Genomic DNA, 15,717 nt, shown 5'->3' with positions numbered 1-15,717 from the left:
AAAGCCAAGCCCCCATTTTTAACTGGCCTGCTTCCATAAAACAACTTAAACATCCTTAATACAACCCAACTCAACCATCTAACATGAATCCCTTGGATGGATGCTGCGACTCCCAAGAGACTTCTCCAAACCTGAATCATGGCCACTGAACAACTGTGTTAACGCAGAGCCAGCTTTTAAAGCAGACATAAATTATGTACAAAACCTGTAAGAGACAAGGGTCAGCGCCATTTATGGGGTTAAAACAGGTAAGGCAGATGCAGCCAGGGCCTCTTCCATCTCTCGGGGTGTTTCTAAAGCTATTCAGCTTTCAAATTATCAGCCATGGTTCAGACCTGCATTCATCTCCAGCACGTCCAGTGGCTGGGCTAGCTCTTTCAGGCCTTGGCCACTGCATTTTGCTCTGTCCCGACTTGCTCAATTACATACGTTTTGTGTGAGCAGGAGCAGCAGAGCCAAGTCCTTCCACAACAGCCTCTTCCCTCCCAGACAAATTAACTACATTGAAATTTAGCTTGATTGTGGGACAGGTTTGTCCAGATCCCAGATATATTTCAGCTCTTCCCAACTTTCCAGCTCCTTCCCAGGCACGTGAGAGCGAGCAGGCAGGCACCAGCATCACCAGTGCTTCCAGAAGCAGCAAGACCACCTTCCTGCCCGACCGGGTACCATCACTCCTGAGTCACCCAAAGATCACACGAGCTCTCAGCATCAGGCATGACTTCGACCAGGGTTTCAACATCCGCTGTTAATGCTTCAGAAATTCCACTTTATTTCATGGGGCACAACCATAATCCGGAGTTCAGAGCCCCCATGAACATGCCAGTGACCAATTCACCAAACACCCAGAGGTACGTGCAAAGGAAATGGATTTATTTAGACAAGCGCCAGAGCTACGTATCTCCCAGCTATCACTGTAACAGCATGTAAAAGCAGCGTTTACCAACAGAGATGCACCCCAAAAAATTGTCAGTCTACTGGCTTCAAAGCTCAAAGGCAGAAGCAGCAAGACTTTAACCTGGGGAAAGTGCTAACCTGCTTGGTAAAGATACTTGAAGCCTATTATAACTTGGCTCTTAAAAGAACAAAATTCAGGGAACTACTTAGAAAACAAGAGCGTTGGGTTGTTTGGTTTTTTTTCCTGTGGAAGACACAGCAACGACGTCCATGGCTGCAGGCAAAAATAGACCATTAAAAATCACCTACAGCTGAATGATCATTCAAAAGGTTGTTTTCAAAAATAGCAAGAGAAGGTTGAAAACTTGGATCCCCTTCCAGAAACCAGCAGCAGTTCCAGCACATCCCTAGGATGGAGGTTTTTTCCCCCAAAACGCTTGCCCGTGCAGCGCAGCGCATCTTTCCGCTGTCAGGTGGGTTCTGACATTGCTCCATCACGTTGGACACTCACACCAGCACGGCAAATTTCAAGATACAGCCAGAGTTTAGCTCCAACGTGAAATTAAGAGAGAAGTTTTGTTGCTATACTCTGGAAGGATTACAAAGCTATTTTTAATAAGGGGTTATAAGAAGTTTTAAGGAGACTAAGTTGGTTTTGCTCAGCTCACGTGGCTGCAAAGACAAAACCTTGCACAAAGAAACAGCCACAACAAGTTGCTTGACAGAACTTGCAGCACTGAAAATTATGTAGTTACTACTTGAAGAACGCTTGCTTTTGTTGTAGTATATAATTTTTTTCTCCAAAGACAAATTCAAGCATCAGGTTTGGCTTTCTCACAGTTTTACAACATCACAGTGCTACCCCTCTGCAATTTCGGTTGCTGTTTTGGCCAGAAGCCCCCAATAACACAGGAATAGGGATGAATCGCATATAAGGTTTGTGGTACGAAGAAAACGCAGAAACCCGGCTTTACGATTAATATTCTTCTGTCCTTATGCGCTTAAGAGGCATTTCATCAGGTGGATGCCTTCCTGAGCTGGGACGCTCAAGACAAACTCCCACATCAGGTTCCCCACCCCCACAACCAGCCAACGCTGGTCGCCAGCAGCTGGACCAGAGCCCCATCGCGCTGGACCACAGCTCCCCAACACCCTCCATCACAACACCCATCAGCCACCCCCTGTGCCCAAGGGAGCATCCCAAAGGTGACGGGCATCCGCAGCCCGGGGACGGTCATCTCTGGATAAGGCAGATTTGTTGAAAACCAGTTAGTGCCAGCATTTTCTTACTCTAAAAAAAAAAAAACAAAACAAAAAAACAAAACCAAACCACCAAACAAAAAAACCCACACAAAACACCACCAAAACCAAAACACCACCCACAGAAAAAGAAAGAAAACCCATCCTGAACCTGGGAAAGGGTCAGCACAATAAAATAAAATTTAAAAATTATAAATAATAATTAATTATTTCTACCCTGTGAATGTTTCTCCCTCCCCCACCACATAGCTCAATCTTTATTGTCTGAAAAGCGTTTATCTGAAAGTGGGTCATGTCTCCTGGCGTTACTCAATCTTCCCAAATTTCCCCTGATTAGTCGAATGCGATATCCCCTCTGACATCTGAGTGATTGAGGTAGTGTGTAATGCCATTTTTCCCCTGAATGAGCCACATCAAAGAGGCTTATAAGCCGAGAGATGGCACGCCGGATAAAATAGTCGCCAACAGATTGTCCCCAAAACATCACCGAGGAAAATGAAATTGTTTTGTTGGAAGGTTTTTCCTTTAGAAACATTCAGCCTTTAGTACTGAACGTGGAGAGACAAGAAACCGACTTCAGAGTTGCTAAAAGGATGAAACCTCACTCACTTATGAACTGCGCGGTCCGATAGTTAAAAATGCTTCTGCACACTAAAGTCCTGGGGATTTTCTATCAGCCGCAACATCCAGTCTGCTCTTCGCACGGGGACACCGAAAACCATCGTGTCAGAGATTAGCGACAGCCTAAATTTGGGTAATACCTCGCAAATGACTGAATATTAAAGCAGAGTCATCCGAGACTAAAAAAGAAAAAGGAGGAAAAAAAAAAAACAGTAAACCTGCTACTCAAAAAAAGAAAATACCATTTAAAGTTGGGATACAACAGCAAGTCATCGCTCAGGCATGATTTATATCCAAAGGGTTCAAAAATATCACCCTTTGGAGCAGAAGGATGCCAGGACTCCCCGAGGATGCCCAGCTGGGACGAGCACTGCCCCGGGGACTGGGGCCGGGGCTGAGCTCCCTCCTTGCAGGAGGAGTTGGAACTCCTAAGTACTTATCGGGTCGGTGATTAGATGAGGTCTGGGCAAAGTTTAGCAAGTAACAGCAGAGTTTGCATTCTGCCGATTTACTTCACGTGACCTTCCAGTGCTGAAACTTTGTACCAGAGCAAAGACTGCCGGGAGACAGCACCTTCTTCAGTCAAAAAATAAAAAGTAAATAAAAACAATATTAAAAAAAAAGAAAACAGTGAAATCTTGGAGAGTCTACAGACTTTTTGGCATTGTCAAATAGAATATTCTACTTCTGAGAGTAGACTTTTTTTAAAAAAGAAATATGGATTTCTGCACCACACCGTTCCTTGGACGAAAAGAGAGGCCCCAGGGAGGCTGCATTTGGGTGAGGGCGGTGGTTTTTCTGCTCGGTGCTGGACTTTGGGACGCAAACGCCAGTGAAGCAGCGCTTGGGGAGGAGAAGCCCGCTCGCAGCTCGCTCTTTGGGGGCTGCAAGGGGTCGCGCAGCCTGAAGCAGCCTCAGCCGTCCCATCTTCTCCAGCACGGAGCATTGGGTGTTGAAAGGCAAATTCAAGCAAGTTTTGTTCCTAAAGATGATTCAGACCCACCTTGATGGTCAAGCAAATGGATATTTCAGGTTTCTCAAAGCTGGGCAGCACTGCTCGTGTCCACCTGGCATCACGGGGGTGGGCCCCGCGCTCCCACGCCAGGGAGGGATTTCCCTAAAATAAGCGGGTGCAAGCACAGCCATCGCTCACCGAAACAGCAGTGGGGAGGGCAAAGCGCGAAAGGATGAAGATTAGCTCTGACAGCCTCGACTCCGAGTTTATTTTGGTACGGCAAGAGCCCACGAGGCTTCAAAGCAGCTCCCGGCGAGCGGGCGAGGGGCTGGGCGGCACAAATGACCCCCAGGGCGGCAGCAGCAGCACCGCAAGGCTGAAATCCACAGCCGTTCCTGCCACCAGTTGCACCCAAAGCACCAGCCCTTTAACCTTGAGCATCATTATTTTTCTACAATTCAGGTCTGCATGCTTAAGACACCTAGGTTTTTCTCTTTTTTTTTTTTTAAAAAGGGAGTATTTTATTTAAGAGCTCAGCCTCCATCCTCCGTGGCAGGGCAGACAAAGTATCAGCATTTATCTCACCACTCTGCACAGGGAAGAACAAGTTATTACCTCGCTGGGGCAGGGTCCAAACAAAACCAAAGGCTTTAGAAAGGAAAAGAAAAAAGAAAACAAGGAGGAGGAATGCAGAGCAAGAGATTTCAAACCTGGTATTTCTAGGCTCTGCATAAGCTAGCCACGACCTTCCTATCTCTCTGGCCAGGGTCTTTATAACACCCAGGGCCATAAAACACGCGCTGCGGGAGAGCCGAGGGCAGGTTCAGCTCAAAAGCAGAGTCCTTCACACAGGGACCTCGGTCCCCTGAAAGCCATCCAGCCACGAACAACGTGTCCCCAGCTGCACTTCAGCTGCCACGGCCAGACGGGAGAGGAAAAGCAAACTGCATCTCTGCAACACCAGAGTCTGGAGGGAAAAAAAAAACAAAACCACCCAATATTCGGAGTAGGGAAGCCCCTGCAGACACCCCCGAGGGCAGCTCTCCACCAGCCCCCGGGTGAGATGTTCACACCCCGTGCAGACATAGCTTCCAGAAGAGCTTTTTAGCGATGTTAAAGGTCTTGCTTCAGCCAAAACACACCTCATTGGTACCGTTAACTACAAGACGGCAGTGCAGGTGTTCACGGTCTATCCCAGCAGAGAAGTGATTTCTTACAAGGTCAGGTGGAGACAGGAAAGCAAGGGGACAGCACGGTGACACGAGACACCGACCAAGCGCTGGATGAGTGGCACTTGGTCTTTCCTTGCCTTCATTATTTTACTTCTTACCACTGAACGTGGTGTTGAAAGCGGGCATCAGCTAGGCAAGAAATAGGCACTCCACGACCGTGGGAAAGGCTGGCGAGAGCCGCACCAGTATTCACACATCTACCTCTCGCTGAGGTCTGTGTGGGTCTGGAGCAGGACCACCTTCTCCTACACCTCCACCTTGCCTCTAAAACAGGACACATGGTCCTACCAGGAGATGTGGGACCAATCGAAGACCACAATAGTCCAGTGCTGCCACGTGAAAGCCACCTCCAGCTCTCCATCCCCACCCCACTAGGAGACCAAGCGTCCTTGACTGAGACCCGCACCATCCCCACAGCATTTGGTGGGTACCGCTCCTCCACCCCAGCTGGACATCACACTCACTGCCCAAAAAACAGCGATACCCGCAGCACCCATGTTATCAGAGCTCAAAGTAATTAAGAAGATAAATCCACAAGGGAGTTACTCAGCTTAATTAGACTGAAAATTATAGCTTCCATCATCTCAGTATCTTTGCATCCACTCGCTGCCTTGAGATGTGCTTACACCGACTTTCTGCTCGCTTGGGACATAGCACCACGGACGGGCTTCACAGCAGGCACAGGGATCAGATTTTTTTTTTTTTTTTTAAAAAACAGTTTTCAACACTCATTTGCTAAGACACATGTCAGCGGCCCCGGCTGCCTGCTCATTTCCAGCCTGCTTGGGGATTTGGCAGCTGGAGGTTTGCCTGAGCCACCTGAAATCATCCCTTCAGGGCTTTCAGAAGAAAGCAGACATTCCCATCACCATCCCCCGTGATTTTTAAAAGCCATCTTTAAATACATTAAGGATCTTTTTTTCCTTTGAAGAGCGATGACTCGCCAGGACACATCCCCGAGATGCAACGTGTCATTTTGATAAGGAGTGGCCGCGATTCACCCACAACGCATCCTGCTCCCAACAGCCCTGTAAATGGTGGTTAAGCACATCCTACCAGCACCTCGCACCTCAGCGGGACTATCCTAAGGCAGCTCGGGCGATGACTCACAGGAAGGGTGAAGGTATGGATTAGCTGGATTTAAGGGCTGGCTCTGCACCTCGGTGGAGTCACCGAGGGAAACGCGTCCCTCTGTGGAGCCCACCAGCCCCGTGGGGCTGCCCATGGGTCAGCAGGATGGGAAGCGGTCACGAGCTGAAAGGCTTGGTCAACCTTAAGCACGGAAAATACTTTTTCTCAGGGAAGAGCTAAGCCAGAGGCACACGGCAGAGATTTGCGGGCAGAAGGATGAATGAGAGCCAACAGGAACACCCAACAGGCAGCATGGACAGGTGGACACGGCACACATCTATTGAGAAGCCAAGCCACGTAAGCACCAAACACCTGGAGCACACCAACACCGAGCACCCAGACAACACAAAACCACCCCACCGGTACCACCACCAATGCCCATGTGGGAACATGAGACTGAAGGAGGCGGCGATGGCCGTGCATTAAGGAAGAGATGGCCACCGTATCCTACAACCTGCCCTGCACCATAAATAGAGTTGGGGAGGGCAGCAAGATGCGTTACACGGCGTCATTGAGATCTGCTGTAATTGCCAGAGCAGGGTCTGAATGTCCTAACAGCACCACCGGCTTCATACGGACAAGCACAGGGAACTAAAAGGCAGTACTAAAAAAACTACCTGTGGAGGAGAAAAATAAATAAATAATTTTTTAAAAAATCAAATGGGATTTGGTTAAAAGTGGTGAAGGACGGTGGCACGGCGGGTCGGGAGGACACGCTGCTGGAGGAGCTGCACCACCATCCCGCCACCCTGCACCAAGCTGCAGGTTTGGGGCCATATCCTGCAATTAAGGGCTTATATCCCTTATAGTAAGGGTTTCTAGATCTATGTTGCTTACAGTTCTTGTAGTCCTATAGTCCAGCCTTTGACACGTTTAACCCATTCCCATGACCCACAGGTTTCAGTTGGCTGGAGAAGACTTTGGACACGGACAAATCAAGGACAAAAGGAGAGAGCACAGCAGGAGAAAAGGGCACATTTCCAGGCTGCAGGCTCTTCCCTGTAGGGATGTTCCTCTCCAAACCCTCTAGATACTGCAGGAAAGGCAAAGAGCATAAATACCAAATCCTTAATAGCCTCGTTAGTAAAACTGATGAGTTTACCATGACCTGGGCATCAAGTTAAAGAGCATTCAAGTGAGGAAGACCACGTGAAACCCATCACCCACCAGCCCCTGGTCCTTCCCAGCCCTGCTACCACCTCTGGACAGGTCTCTCTTCATTTCTGGAGGACCAGGCTAAGCCGAATCCCAACCCCACAAAACGTGTCTTACAGCAGGCCAGAGGCACACGAGGGCAATTGCTTTACACAACCAACTCAAGACACAGAAAGCTCACGGGGAATTTCTTCAGTTTTGCTAAATAGCAAATTCTTCACTAAGATGTTTTGCAAACACCTCGGGTGTCTGCCAAAGCTTGAGGTTTTGCTGCAATAAAAGCAGTCATTTTCCTGGCCCAAATTGTAGTTCATGCTGATATTCCTTTAACCGCCACGAAATGCCTCTGTTTGCAGAACGGGTCAAAGAGCGACAATAACACCACAAAAAACCCAACTCAGGGCTTCACCTATGCTACCTGCTATTTATTACACCACCGACTAACTCAGAAGGTCCAAAGTCCACCTTCACACTACAGTTAGGCTACTCCTGTGGTTTCCTTCCCAGGCAACTACCACAGTAAGGGTACACTACTTTTTTGGCCAGAGCTACAAACTAATCGGCATGTAAATTAAAAGTCCAACGTGCCTAGAACTGCATTGCACTACAGCAAATGGAGATCAGCCTCAAACATACATATATATATATAAAAATACAGATACAAACATACATAGCCTTCTTTCTTGGTCATCAGAAAGGATGCACGCATTCACGTTCAGGGTCATTATTTTCTACACCTGGTTATTGGCAGCAGAGAAGAATAACAAAGCAAAAAATCCTCCCTTGTAAATACATTCTTCAACAGCAGCCAGGCTGCCTGTGACAAATACCCTCGGTTAAACTCCTTCCTCAGGGCAGAAAAGGGTAGGACCGACTCGACTCATCCCATCCCATCCCACCCCACCCCACAAGACCGGCACAAGCCACGCGCTGCCTCGGGCTCCGGACCTGCTGCCGTCCCCAGGTTTCCGTCCTTCACCTAGTTAACCCAGCAAATTGCTGCAACCTGGGCTTGTGTGCATTGGGATTCCCCCCCACACACCCAAATTTCACACCCTTAAAACAGTACGAGGGCAGGAATTCTTAAAAATAATTTTTAAAAAAGGCGAGTTGACTAATCCCAACCAGCAAGAGGGCATAAAGCAGGAATCAAGCAAATTAAGCCCTGCTGGAGTCATTCCCAGGGCTGTGCCCCAGCACCTGCGCTGAGCTCTGTATCACTTAGCTCAGTGGCTCTCGTCTAACCCCAGCACAGGTGCTGTTAAATGCACAACGAGCAGAAAACACAGTTATTTTTGCAGCGCAAAGCTCCCGGCACGGTATGCCCTGCGGCGGGACGTGCATCCACACAGCGCTGGCAGAGCGCGGGGCAAACTCCAGCCATCTCCTGCCCGCCAAGCCACCGGCGCCCATCTCTCACCTTCCTTGCACCTGCTCACGGCCATATAACCAGTGGACTGAATGGTATTTAAACACCCAAGTTTGGCTCTGCTTTCATCCCCTCCGAGCCGTCCCAGGGAAGCCGAGGAGGTCCCCGAGCTGCTGCAGAGGTGGCCGTGCCCTTGGCATGGTCCCCAGCTGCAGAGAGCCGGCTGGAGCAATCACATTTTACATGTCAATGATTTTCTCTCCGCGACTGCAGCTAATAACGAAGCAGGATCGGGAGGAGACCGGGGATGCCAACGGGTCCGGCTCCTTCAGCAAGACGGAGCTTTAAATAAAAATCCCAGCATGGCCTCCGAGCTGTCCCTGCCCTTTGTGGCACAACACAGACATGTTCTCATAATCTAAAATAAAGAAGAAAAGAAAAAAATCCAAAACCTTCAAGTATAACCTGCTTTTCCTAACAGCAGCTGCAAACGGCGGAGGCAGGAGTTCAGGAGCTCTGCAGCAGAGGTCCCGTGGATGTCCTGGGACTGAACCCCAAACTTTCCGTCCCCCACACTCATTCCCAGAACTTTTTTCTACGCGATACACAGAAAATCTTCTCTCTCCTTCCCAGCTGCTCCTCAACCCCAAACCAGCACACAGGCCCCCGCTAAAGGTGAATCCTCCCCGAGCCTTGAAGGATAAATCATTTTCAGAAAGGTTTTATGCCAGAAGGTTCATGCCAATTCATTGACTCAATCAGTGTGTGATCACACTGGCGATATTTATTCGCTTTTGAAAAGTCTCTCCCCAGGGTCAGAAACCACCAATTCATTCCAGCTACTTTATTTAATACAACAACTTTAAGTGAAAACCAGAGAGTTTTCTATACCCAACACCGGCCATGAGAAGAGGCTTTTTTAATGCATTAAGTTCTACTGTCTATTAAAAAACACTTGGCAAATAACAGTCACTTTGCACAATGGGAGAAAAAAAAAATTAAAAAAAAGAAATAAATACCCTGGTTTCTTACTCATCCAGAGCCTGCAAACCTTCTGAAGAGCGTATCTCAAGCTGCACAACACCCCAGGAGCAGAAAGGCACAGCTTATTCCCTAGCCTGGCAGAAGCACTATTTTGCATGAGGTTTAGAGGCTACGCTTAAATTAACAATTAACGTATTTTAAGAAGTACCTTAAAGAGAGCAGAACATCCAGAAGCAAAAGCAATTATATTTGTTTTAGTAATATGAAGAGTGGCACCTTACAATAACGAAGGCTAGCCACGCAAACAAGTCCGATCTCCAGTTTAACGCTGCAAATCAAACCGTTGCTGGAGGTGGCATCCTCCAGGAGCGATGCCCTCCCGCCATCCTGCACAGCACCCAGCTCAGAGGAGAGGAGCGGAGCGTCCCTGTTATCTCATTAGAGAGCAATGCTGGCATCTGCACAGGCTTACGGGGATCGGACTGCGGTTCCCTTACCTGCAGTTTAGCTGCATCAGCAACAGGTTTACTTTGGAGGGCTCTGGCTGGAGAGGAAGGAAAGAGCCTTGCAGGGGGCTGCCTCTGCCTCCTGCTTCAGCTAAATAGGGTTTGAGCAACTCCCCTGCCCAGCTGCAACCAGTTGGGCTGGGCAGCGCTGCGGCTGGGGACGTCCCACCACTACCACTCTCCAGCAGGAACCCCGGGGACGCGGCAGGAGCAGGACCGGCCCCAGGCAGCCTTAGAAAGGTGTTTGCCCAGGGTAACTGGGCGATACGCAGGTTAAGCAAAGTTCCACCAGTTCTCCACCTGGAAGAGGTTTTTTGCAAGCGGGAGTCCTCGATGCCCCTGCCTCCCCTGCTCCTCTTGCACGCGCTGGTGCCAGGGGCTCCAGGACCAGGTCTTCACCCTTTACCACACAGCTCCTCTTCTGCTAGGATGCAAGTCGCACTAAATTCATGTTTGTTTCTGCAACAAAATAAAATCCACAGCCAGATAATCCCAAAGTCCCCAGGTGCTGCATCAGGAGTGAGAAGAGTATTATAATGGTCTCCCCATAACTATTTACCCAAGTGGAGTCCTACGTGCTTGAAGGTTGATGCAGTTTTGGAACTACTCACATGCTCATAATTAGGCAAAGCTGTTAATTATCTTGTTTGACGGGGGCTATTAAACACCAGTCATCCCTGCTCTTAAAGGGGCACAGGTGAGACATCACCTGGAGAGGGCCTCCACCATCAACTGACAGCTGCTGGTGTTTCCAGGATGGGTTCCTCCCCAGTTTAAGTGCTCCTCAGGACAGCACTGAGTCTAACACAGCAAATTTCATCAGCATGGCTTAACAAGCATGAACTTAAACACCAAGAAAATACTGTGTGTCCCACAAGGTCCCAGGAGATCTTCCACAAGCATCAAGTGGAAGTTAAGGGCTCTCTACACAACACGTAGCAGCTCCCATTACAGCCCAGCAGGAAGGAGAGGTGGGAGGACCTGAGAAGTCCCACTCAGCTGCTCCGAAGCAGCTCCCCAGCAGTTTCTCTCATCCTGGTTCAATCAGGAGGAGGAAGGACTCCGAGGGAGGTACCGTTGTGGCTGTGCTAATGCAACACTGCGCATCAGATCGATAGGCTTTTAGCAAGACAGCTGTATTGATTCCAGTGAGGAGGATCATCCGCCTTCCCTCCCTCCGCATCATCCCTCAAAAAGCCTCATCCCCACCCTGCCGACAAGGTTATCCAGGAGGCCCCACATCTGTGCCTGGAAAGTCATCTCCTGAACCCTAACACCCCACCGAAGCTATCCTGTGCTCTTACCCCTTGTTTCCTCTGATCCCTCCCATGTTCCTCCATTAACGCATCTTCTGGCAGCCATGCACAGAGGGTGCATCAACCCCCAACTGCTCAGGGCAGGGCAGCCCTCCGCAGCAGGTTGTCTTCTCTCCACCACGCTCTCGGAGGCCTCTACCGTATACGAGCCCAGCGGAGCTACAGGCCACGGGGCCGAATGCCCGCATCCGCACAGAGGTGATGTCCAAGCGAGCACCAGGACCCTCCTCAATGCTTTCCAAGAGCAGGCTAGAGACCAACGCATCTGCTTCATCTTGGAGACCTCCATCAGCAACTCGCACCCTCAGGCTCAGCGTCTTAAGGCTGTTGGGTTCGTCGTGGTTTTTAAAGCCTTCTTTGCTCTTTTTCTTACATACTCAAAGTCACGGGAAACATTTTCCTGCTGCTTCAAAGCCCAGAGCCGGCACAGACGCCCCGTGCAGAAGACGACCCAGCAGGACAGTCCTAAATTCCACTGCAGCGCCAGCGCTCAGCCCCACAGATGACCCATAGGGGTTCAAGGCACCATCGGTGGCCCCAGCACCTACCACACCAGCTGTGTCCCTAAAACGTCCCCACAAGACAGACAGACACCAGCAGAAGGGCCAGCACTGAAGCACCAGCTCTCATCAAGAATCTTTGTTGTTACTAAAAATAAATTAAAAATTAATGACACGCACAGATTGTCACCAAATCCCCATCACTTCCCGAGTGCCTCATCGACAACTCCCTGGACAGCGACGGGATCACAAGCAATGCCCCACAGGCATCTTACACCCATTCAACAGACGAACAGGAGCATAAACTTAATCAAGTTAGCTTAAAAACACGACACAGGTTAATTACCTGATCATCAAGTTCAGAATCAATTAATCTGGTTGTTATAACCAGCCCATAGATACGGATAACACAGCTCCCTCCTCCCCGGGGATGCTTGCCATCACATCCGTGCACTCGCCCGACGAGATGCTGCGGTCGGCACGTCGGAGCAGTTCAGCCACAGCTTTCCTTGTGCTCCCCTTCAGATTTTCCAAGGGAAAAAGGTTTTCCAATCCTGAGACTTAGCTTTTGAAGCGCTCCTGAGAAGGATGGAGGTCAGCCCGCTCACAGACAGCCCTGCTCAATCCAGCAGGGCTTCTTAAATTCACATAGGTTCAAAGGAGGAGCAGCCAGATTCACACTTCATCCTGCATCCATTTGATATCAACAGCCAAAAAAAATAAGTGGCAACCCCCAATATTACATAAAAGCTGTCCGCAAAATGAGTTACAAAAGCAGAAATCTGCAGCAAAGTTAAGCCCAGGAGACTGGCACGGAGACAAAAAGCGGTTCCTTGAGAGGGCTGGTGCCAATCTGGCAACGTCTCCACGCTGACCACGGTCACAGGAAGAATTTAAAACGCTAAAATTCCCATTATTACAGTAGATGATGCTGGCACTTTACAGTCTTTCAGCAAAAACCGTTCTGAAGCCAAGCACTTTTCTCGATGAGCCCCTGCCTAGCGTTATTGATGGCTTTCACTAAGCATATTCCCTGGATCCTGGCTGCCCCGCAGCACTCCCGGGTAGCCTCGGGAAGATGTGGAGCGCAGGGAGAGGGCTCCCTCCCCATCAGTTATCGCTCCGTACCGGGCGGATCTCCCGTTGTGTGCGAGGAGCTCTTTCATCAGGCCAAGTCAATCAGCAAAGATCTCTCCGGACACAAACCTCTCACTGGGAAGGGGGCGGAAACCCCCAAACCACACGGGGTGCATCCCCAGCCCGCTTTGGCCGAGGATGCCCTGCATCCTGCCCGAGTATCCCACAGCCACAAAATAATAATAAAAAAAGAAAAAGAGAAGGGGAAAAAAAAGCGATCTCTTGTCTAGATCCCAGGCTCGGCTTAAAAATCAGCACCCGAGCTTCCCACTGTCACAACGGCCACTTTTTAGGAGCAAATCTGGGTTTCTCTCTGGGAAGCGACGGGGAGGGCGGCTGGCTGCCACCCCGCTGGCACACCGAGCGCCGGCCTGGCGGTGCGTAGCACCCTGCGAGGCCATCAGCCATGTTACCTTCCCCGGCTGCCATGAGGAAGCGGGTGCGTTTGGTCGTACCCCCGCCGAGGGATTATATTCGGGAGTTGCAGAACGAAAAGGAAACTGGGCACCTTAGGAGCATTTCGGTTACTTACGGCAGGTGTAAAGGACTGGTTTTTTCCCCTCTCCCTCCACCCTCGTGTTTTAGGAACACGAGGAAACAAAATCACTCTACGAGGGTTTGGGGAAGCCGAGCGTCTTTTAGCCGCCTGTTCGCCCGCTCCGGTGACGGACCCCACGAAGGACGAGGCCGCCCCAACCCCGACCCACGGGCGAAGTTCCACCCTTCCCTGCAGAAAACCGGCCACGTCGTTCGCCCGGGCGGCTGAAATCCCGGGAGGTGCCGCTCACCCCCCGGGGGGGGGGTGGGAGAGACCGGTACCCGCGGGGGGAGGCGATGCGCCGGCGGGGCGGGGAGGGGGGTCCCCGCCGCTCCCCGGGCACCTGCGGGCGCCGTCCCGGAGGGGGGAAAGTTGCGGGTCCCCTCCACGACTGGGAAACAACCCCCCCCTAAAATACAAGGACGACACACACACACACGCCCCCGCCCCGCTCACCTTGGTGTAGAGCTGCGCGGTGGACATGGCCGGGGCGGGCGGCGCTAGGCGCGGGGCATGGGGCCGGCAGGCAGCGAGCGGCGCCGCCGGACCGACCGACCGACCGCCGGACGGACGGACGGACGGACAGACCGACCGACCTTTACACCCGCCGCCGGCCGGGGCGCGGGGAAGGGAAGGGAGCGGCGCGGCGGGGGGGGCAGGAGGAGGAGGAGGAGGAGGCAGCGCTGTTCCGCCTCCGTCGCGCCCCGCTCAGGTATGGGGCGGCTGGGCTGGGCTCAGCTGGGCTGGGCTCAGCCAGGCTCGGCCCCGCGCCGCCCAGCGCCCTCCCGGTCCCTCTCCCCGCCGGGCTCGGGCGGGGGGAGCAGCGCTTTGCCTCGCTGCCTGCGTCGATTTTTTTTTTTTTTTTTTTTTTTTAAAAAAAAAGGTCTTCTTTTATACCTATTTTTCCTTTCCCTCCCCGGCCGCTTCCCCGGGGGTCCCCAGGAGCCCGCCCGGCTCCGGCCCCCAGCCCCGGGCAGGGTCATCCCGGCGGCGGGAGGGAGCCGCCTCGCTCCCTTCGCTTGAGGCGCCGAAACACACCGTATTTGGGGTTGGGGTTGGGTTTTTTCCCCCCCCCTTTTTATTCTTCTCTTCTTCCTTTCCCACGCAAGAAGAGTGATTAAGCCCCCAGCGGGTGCCCCTCGGTGGTTTCAGGCTCCGCCATCCCCACCAGCCGCTGAGCGGTTGGGGATCACCCATATATCGGGGTGCCATGAATGGCTTTAACGGGGTGTCCTCTGCCAGGACACGCCTGTGCCTGGGACGAGCAGCGTTGCCCACATGAGCCCACTGGAAACGCATTCAAGGAACGCACCAGGGACGGGTTTTTCTCTGTCTTCTGCCTGGAGGTGGGTTTGGGTTCCCACCACCAACGCTGTCTGCGCTCCCGGGCACTGCTTGTGTGTCACTCCACCCTACACCGACGTCAGGAATTGTTTCTTGGGCAGAAACAGCCAAAAATTGTCCCCGGCCTGTCGGTCCGTGGCCACGCTGGCTCCCTCCGTCCCCTGGGAGCACCCTGTGCTTCAGTTCATGCTTATAAGGCACTTTTTGAGCCTGAGAAGGATGATGCAAATGCAAAGTATTCCTAGTTAATCACTATTGCTATTCATCATCATTCAAGGTATTTTGCATATTAACTAAGCAGGCAGAAAATGTGCTCAGCGGGGCTTATTCTCTGCCACAGTTGTTTACTCTGCAAGTGGGGATCCCTCCTCCTGTGGTTTCGGGCTGTGCCGCTCACAGGGCACCCGCAGCTGGTGGCATCTCACCCTCTGCTCCTCATCCCTTGGGGGGTGCAGCTCCCCCCTTTGGCATCTTTTCCCTTAGCCACCCCAGAGCCTGGCAGGGAGCAGCGCCGATTTGGTGGGAGGACAGCCAGCATCGCAGATATCTCTCTTTTCCAGCTCTGATGTCCTTGGTGAATCCAAATAAATTGCAGGTGGTTCTGGGGGAAGTTTGGGAAGGAGCAAAGAGGGGGAGAAAAACCTGCACCCTGTCTAGAAATTACCCTGGGTAACACACTTGACGGCGTAATCTCTCCAAAGCCTCCAAGATAGCTTTGTCGGGCAAACAAAACTTGCTCTTCTCCTTTTATTAAATCAACTGTAGAAACAAA

General features: G+C 51.3%; 1 protein-coding gene across 1 annotated transcript in view; it reads right to left on the bottom strand.

Moving 5' to 3' along the window:
- The window catches only part of LOC143172270 (unconventional myosin-Vb-like), a 154,410-nt gene extending 140,222 nt beyond the window's left edge, over positions 1-14,188 (bottom strand). The window contains exon 1 of the mRNA XM_076361491.1: positions 14,058-14,188. Coding sequence (XP_076217606.1) covers positions 14,058-14,084 — 27 coding nt within the window. The 5' untranslated portion in view covers positions 14,085-14,188. The remainder of the gene's footprint in view (positions 1-14,057) is intronic.
- Between the last annotated feature and the right edge of the window lie 1,529 nt (positions 14,189-15,717).

Source organism: Aptenodytes patagonicus, chromosome W, assembly GCF_965638725.1.
Source record: "Aptenodytes patagonicus chromosome W, bAptPat1.pri.cur, whole genome shotgun sequence".
NCBI classification, from domain to species: Eukaryota; Metazoa; Chordata; class Aves; order Sphenisciformes; family Spheniscidae; genus Aptenodytes; species Aptenodytes patagonicus.
Note: the sequence above shows the minus strand (reverse complement) of the source record. Positions and strands in the feature narration are given on the sequence as shown.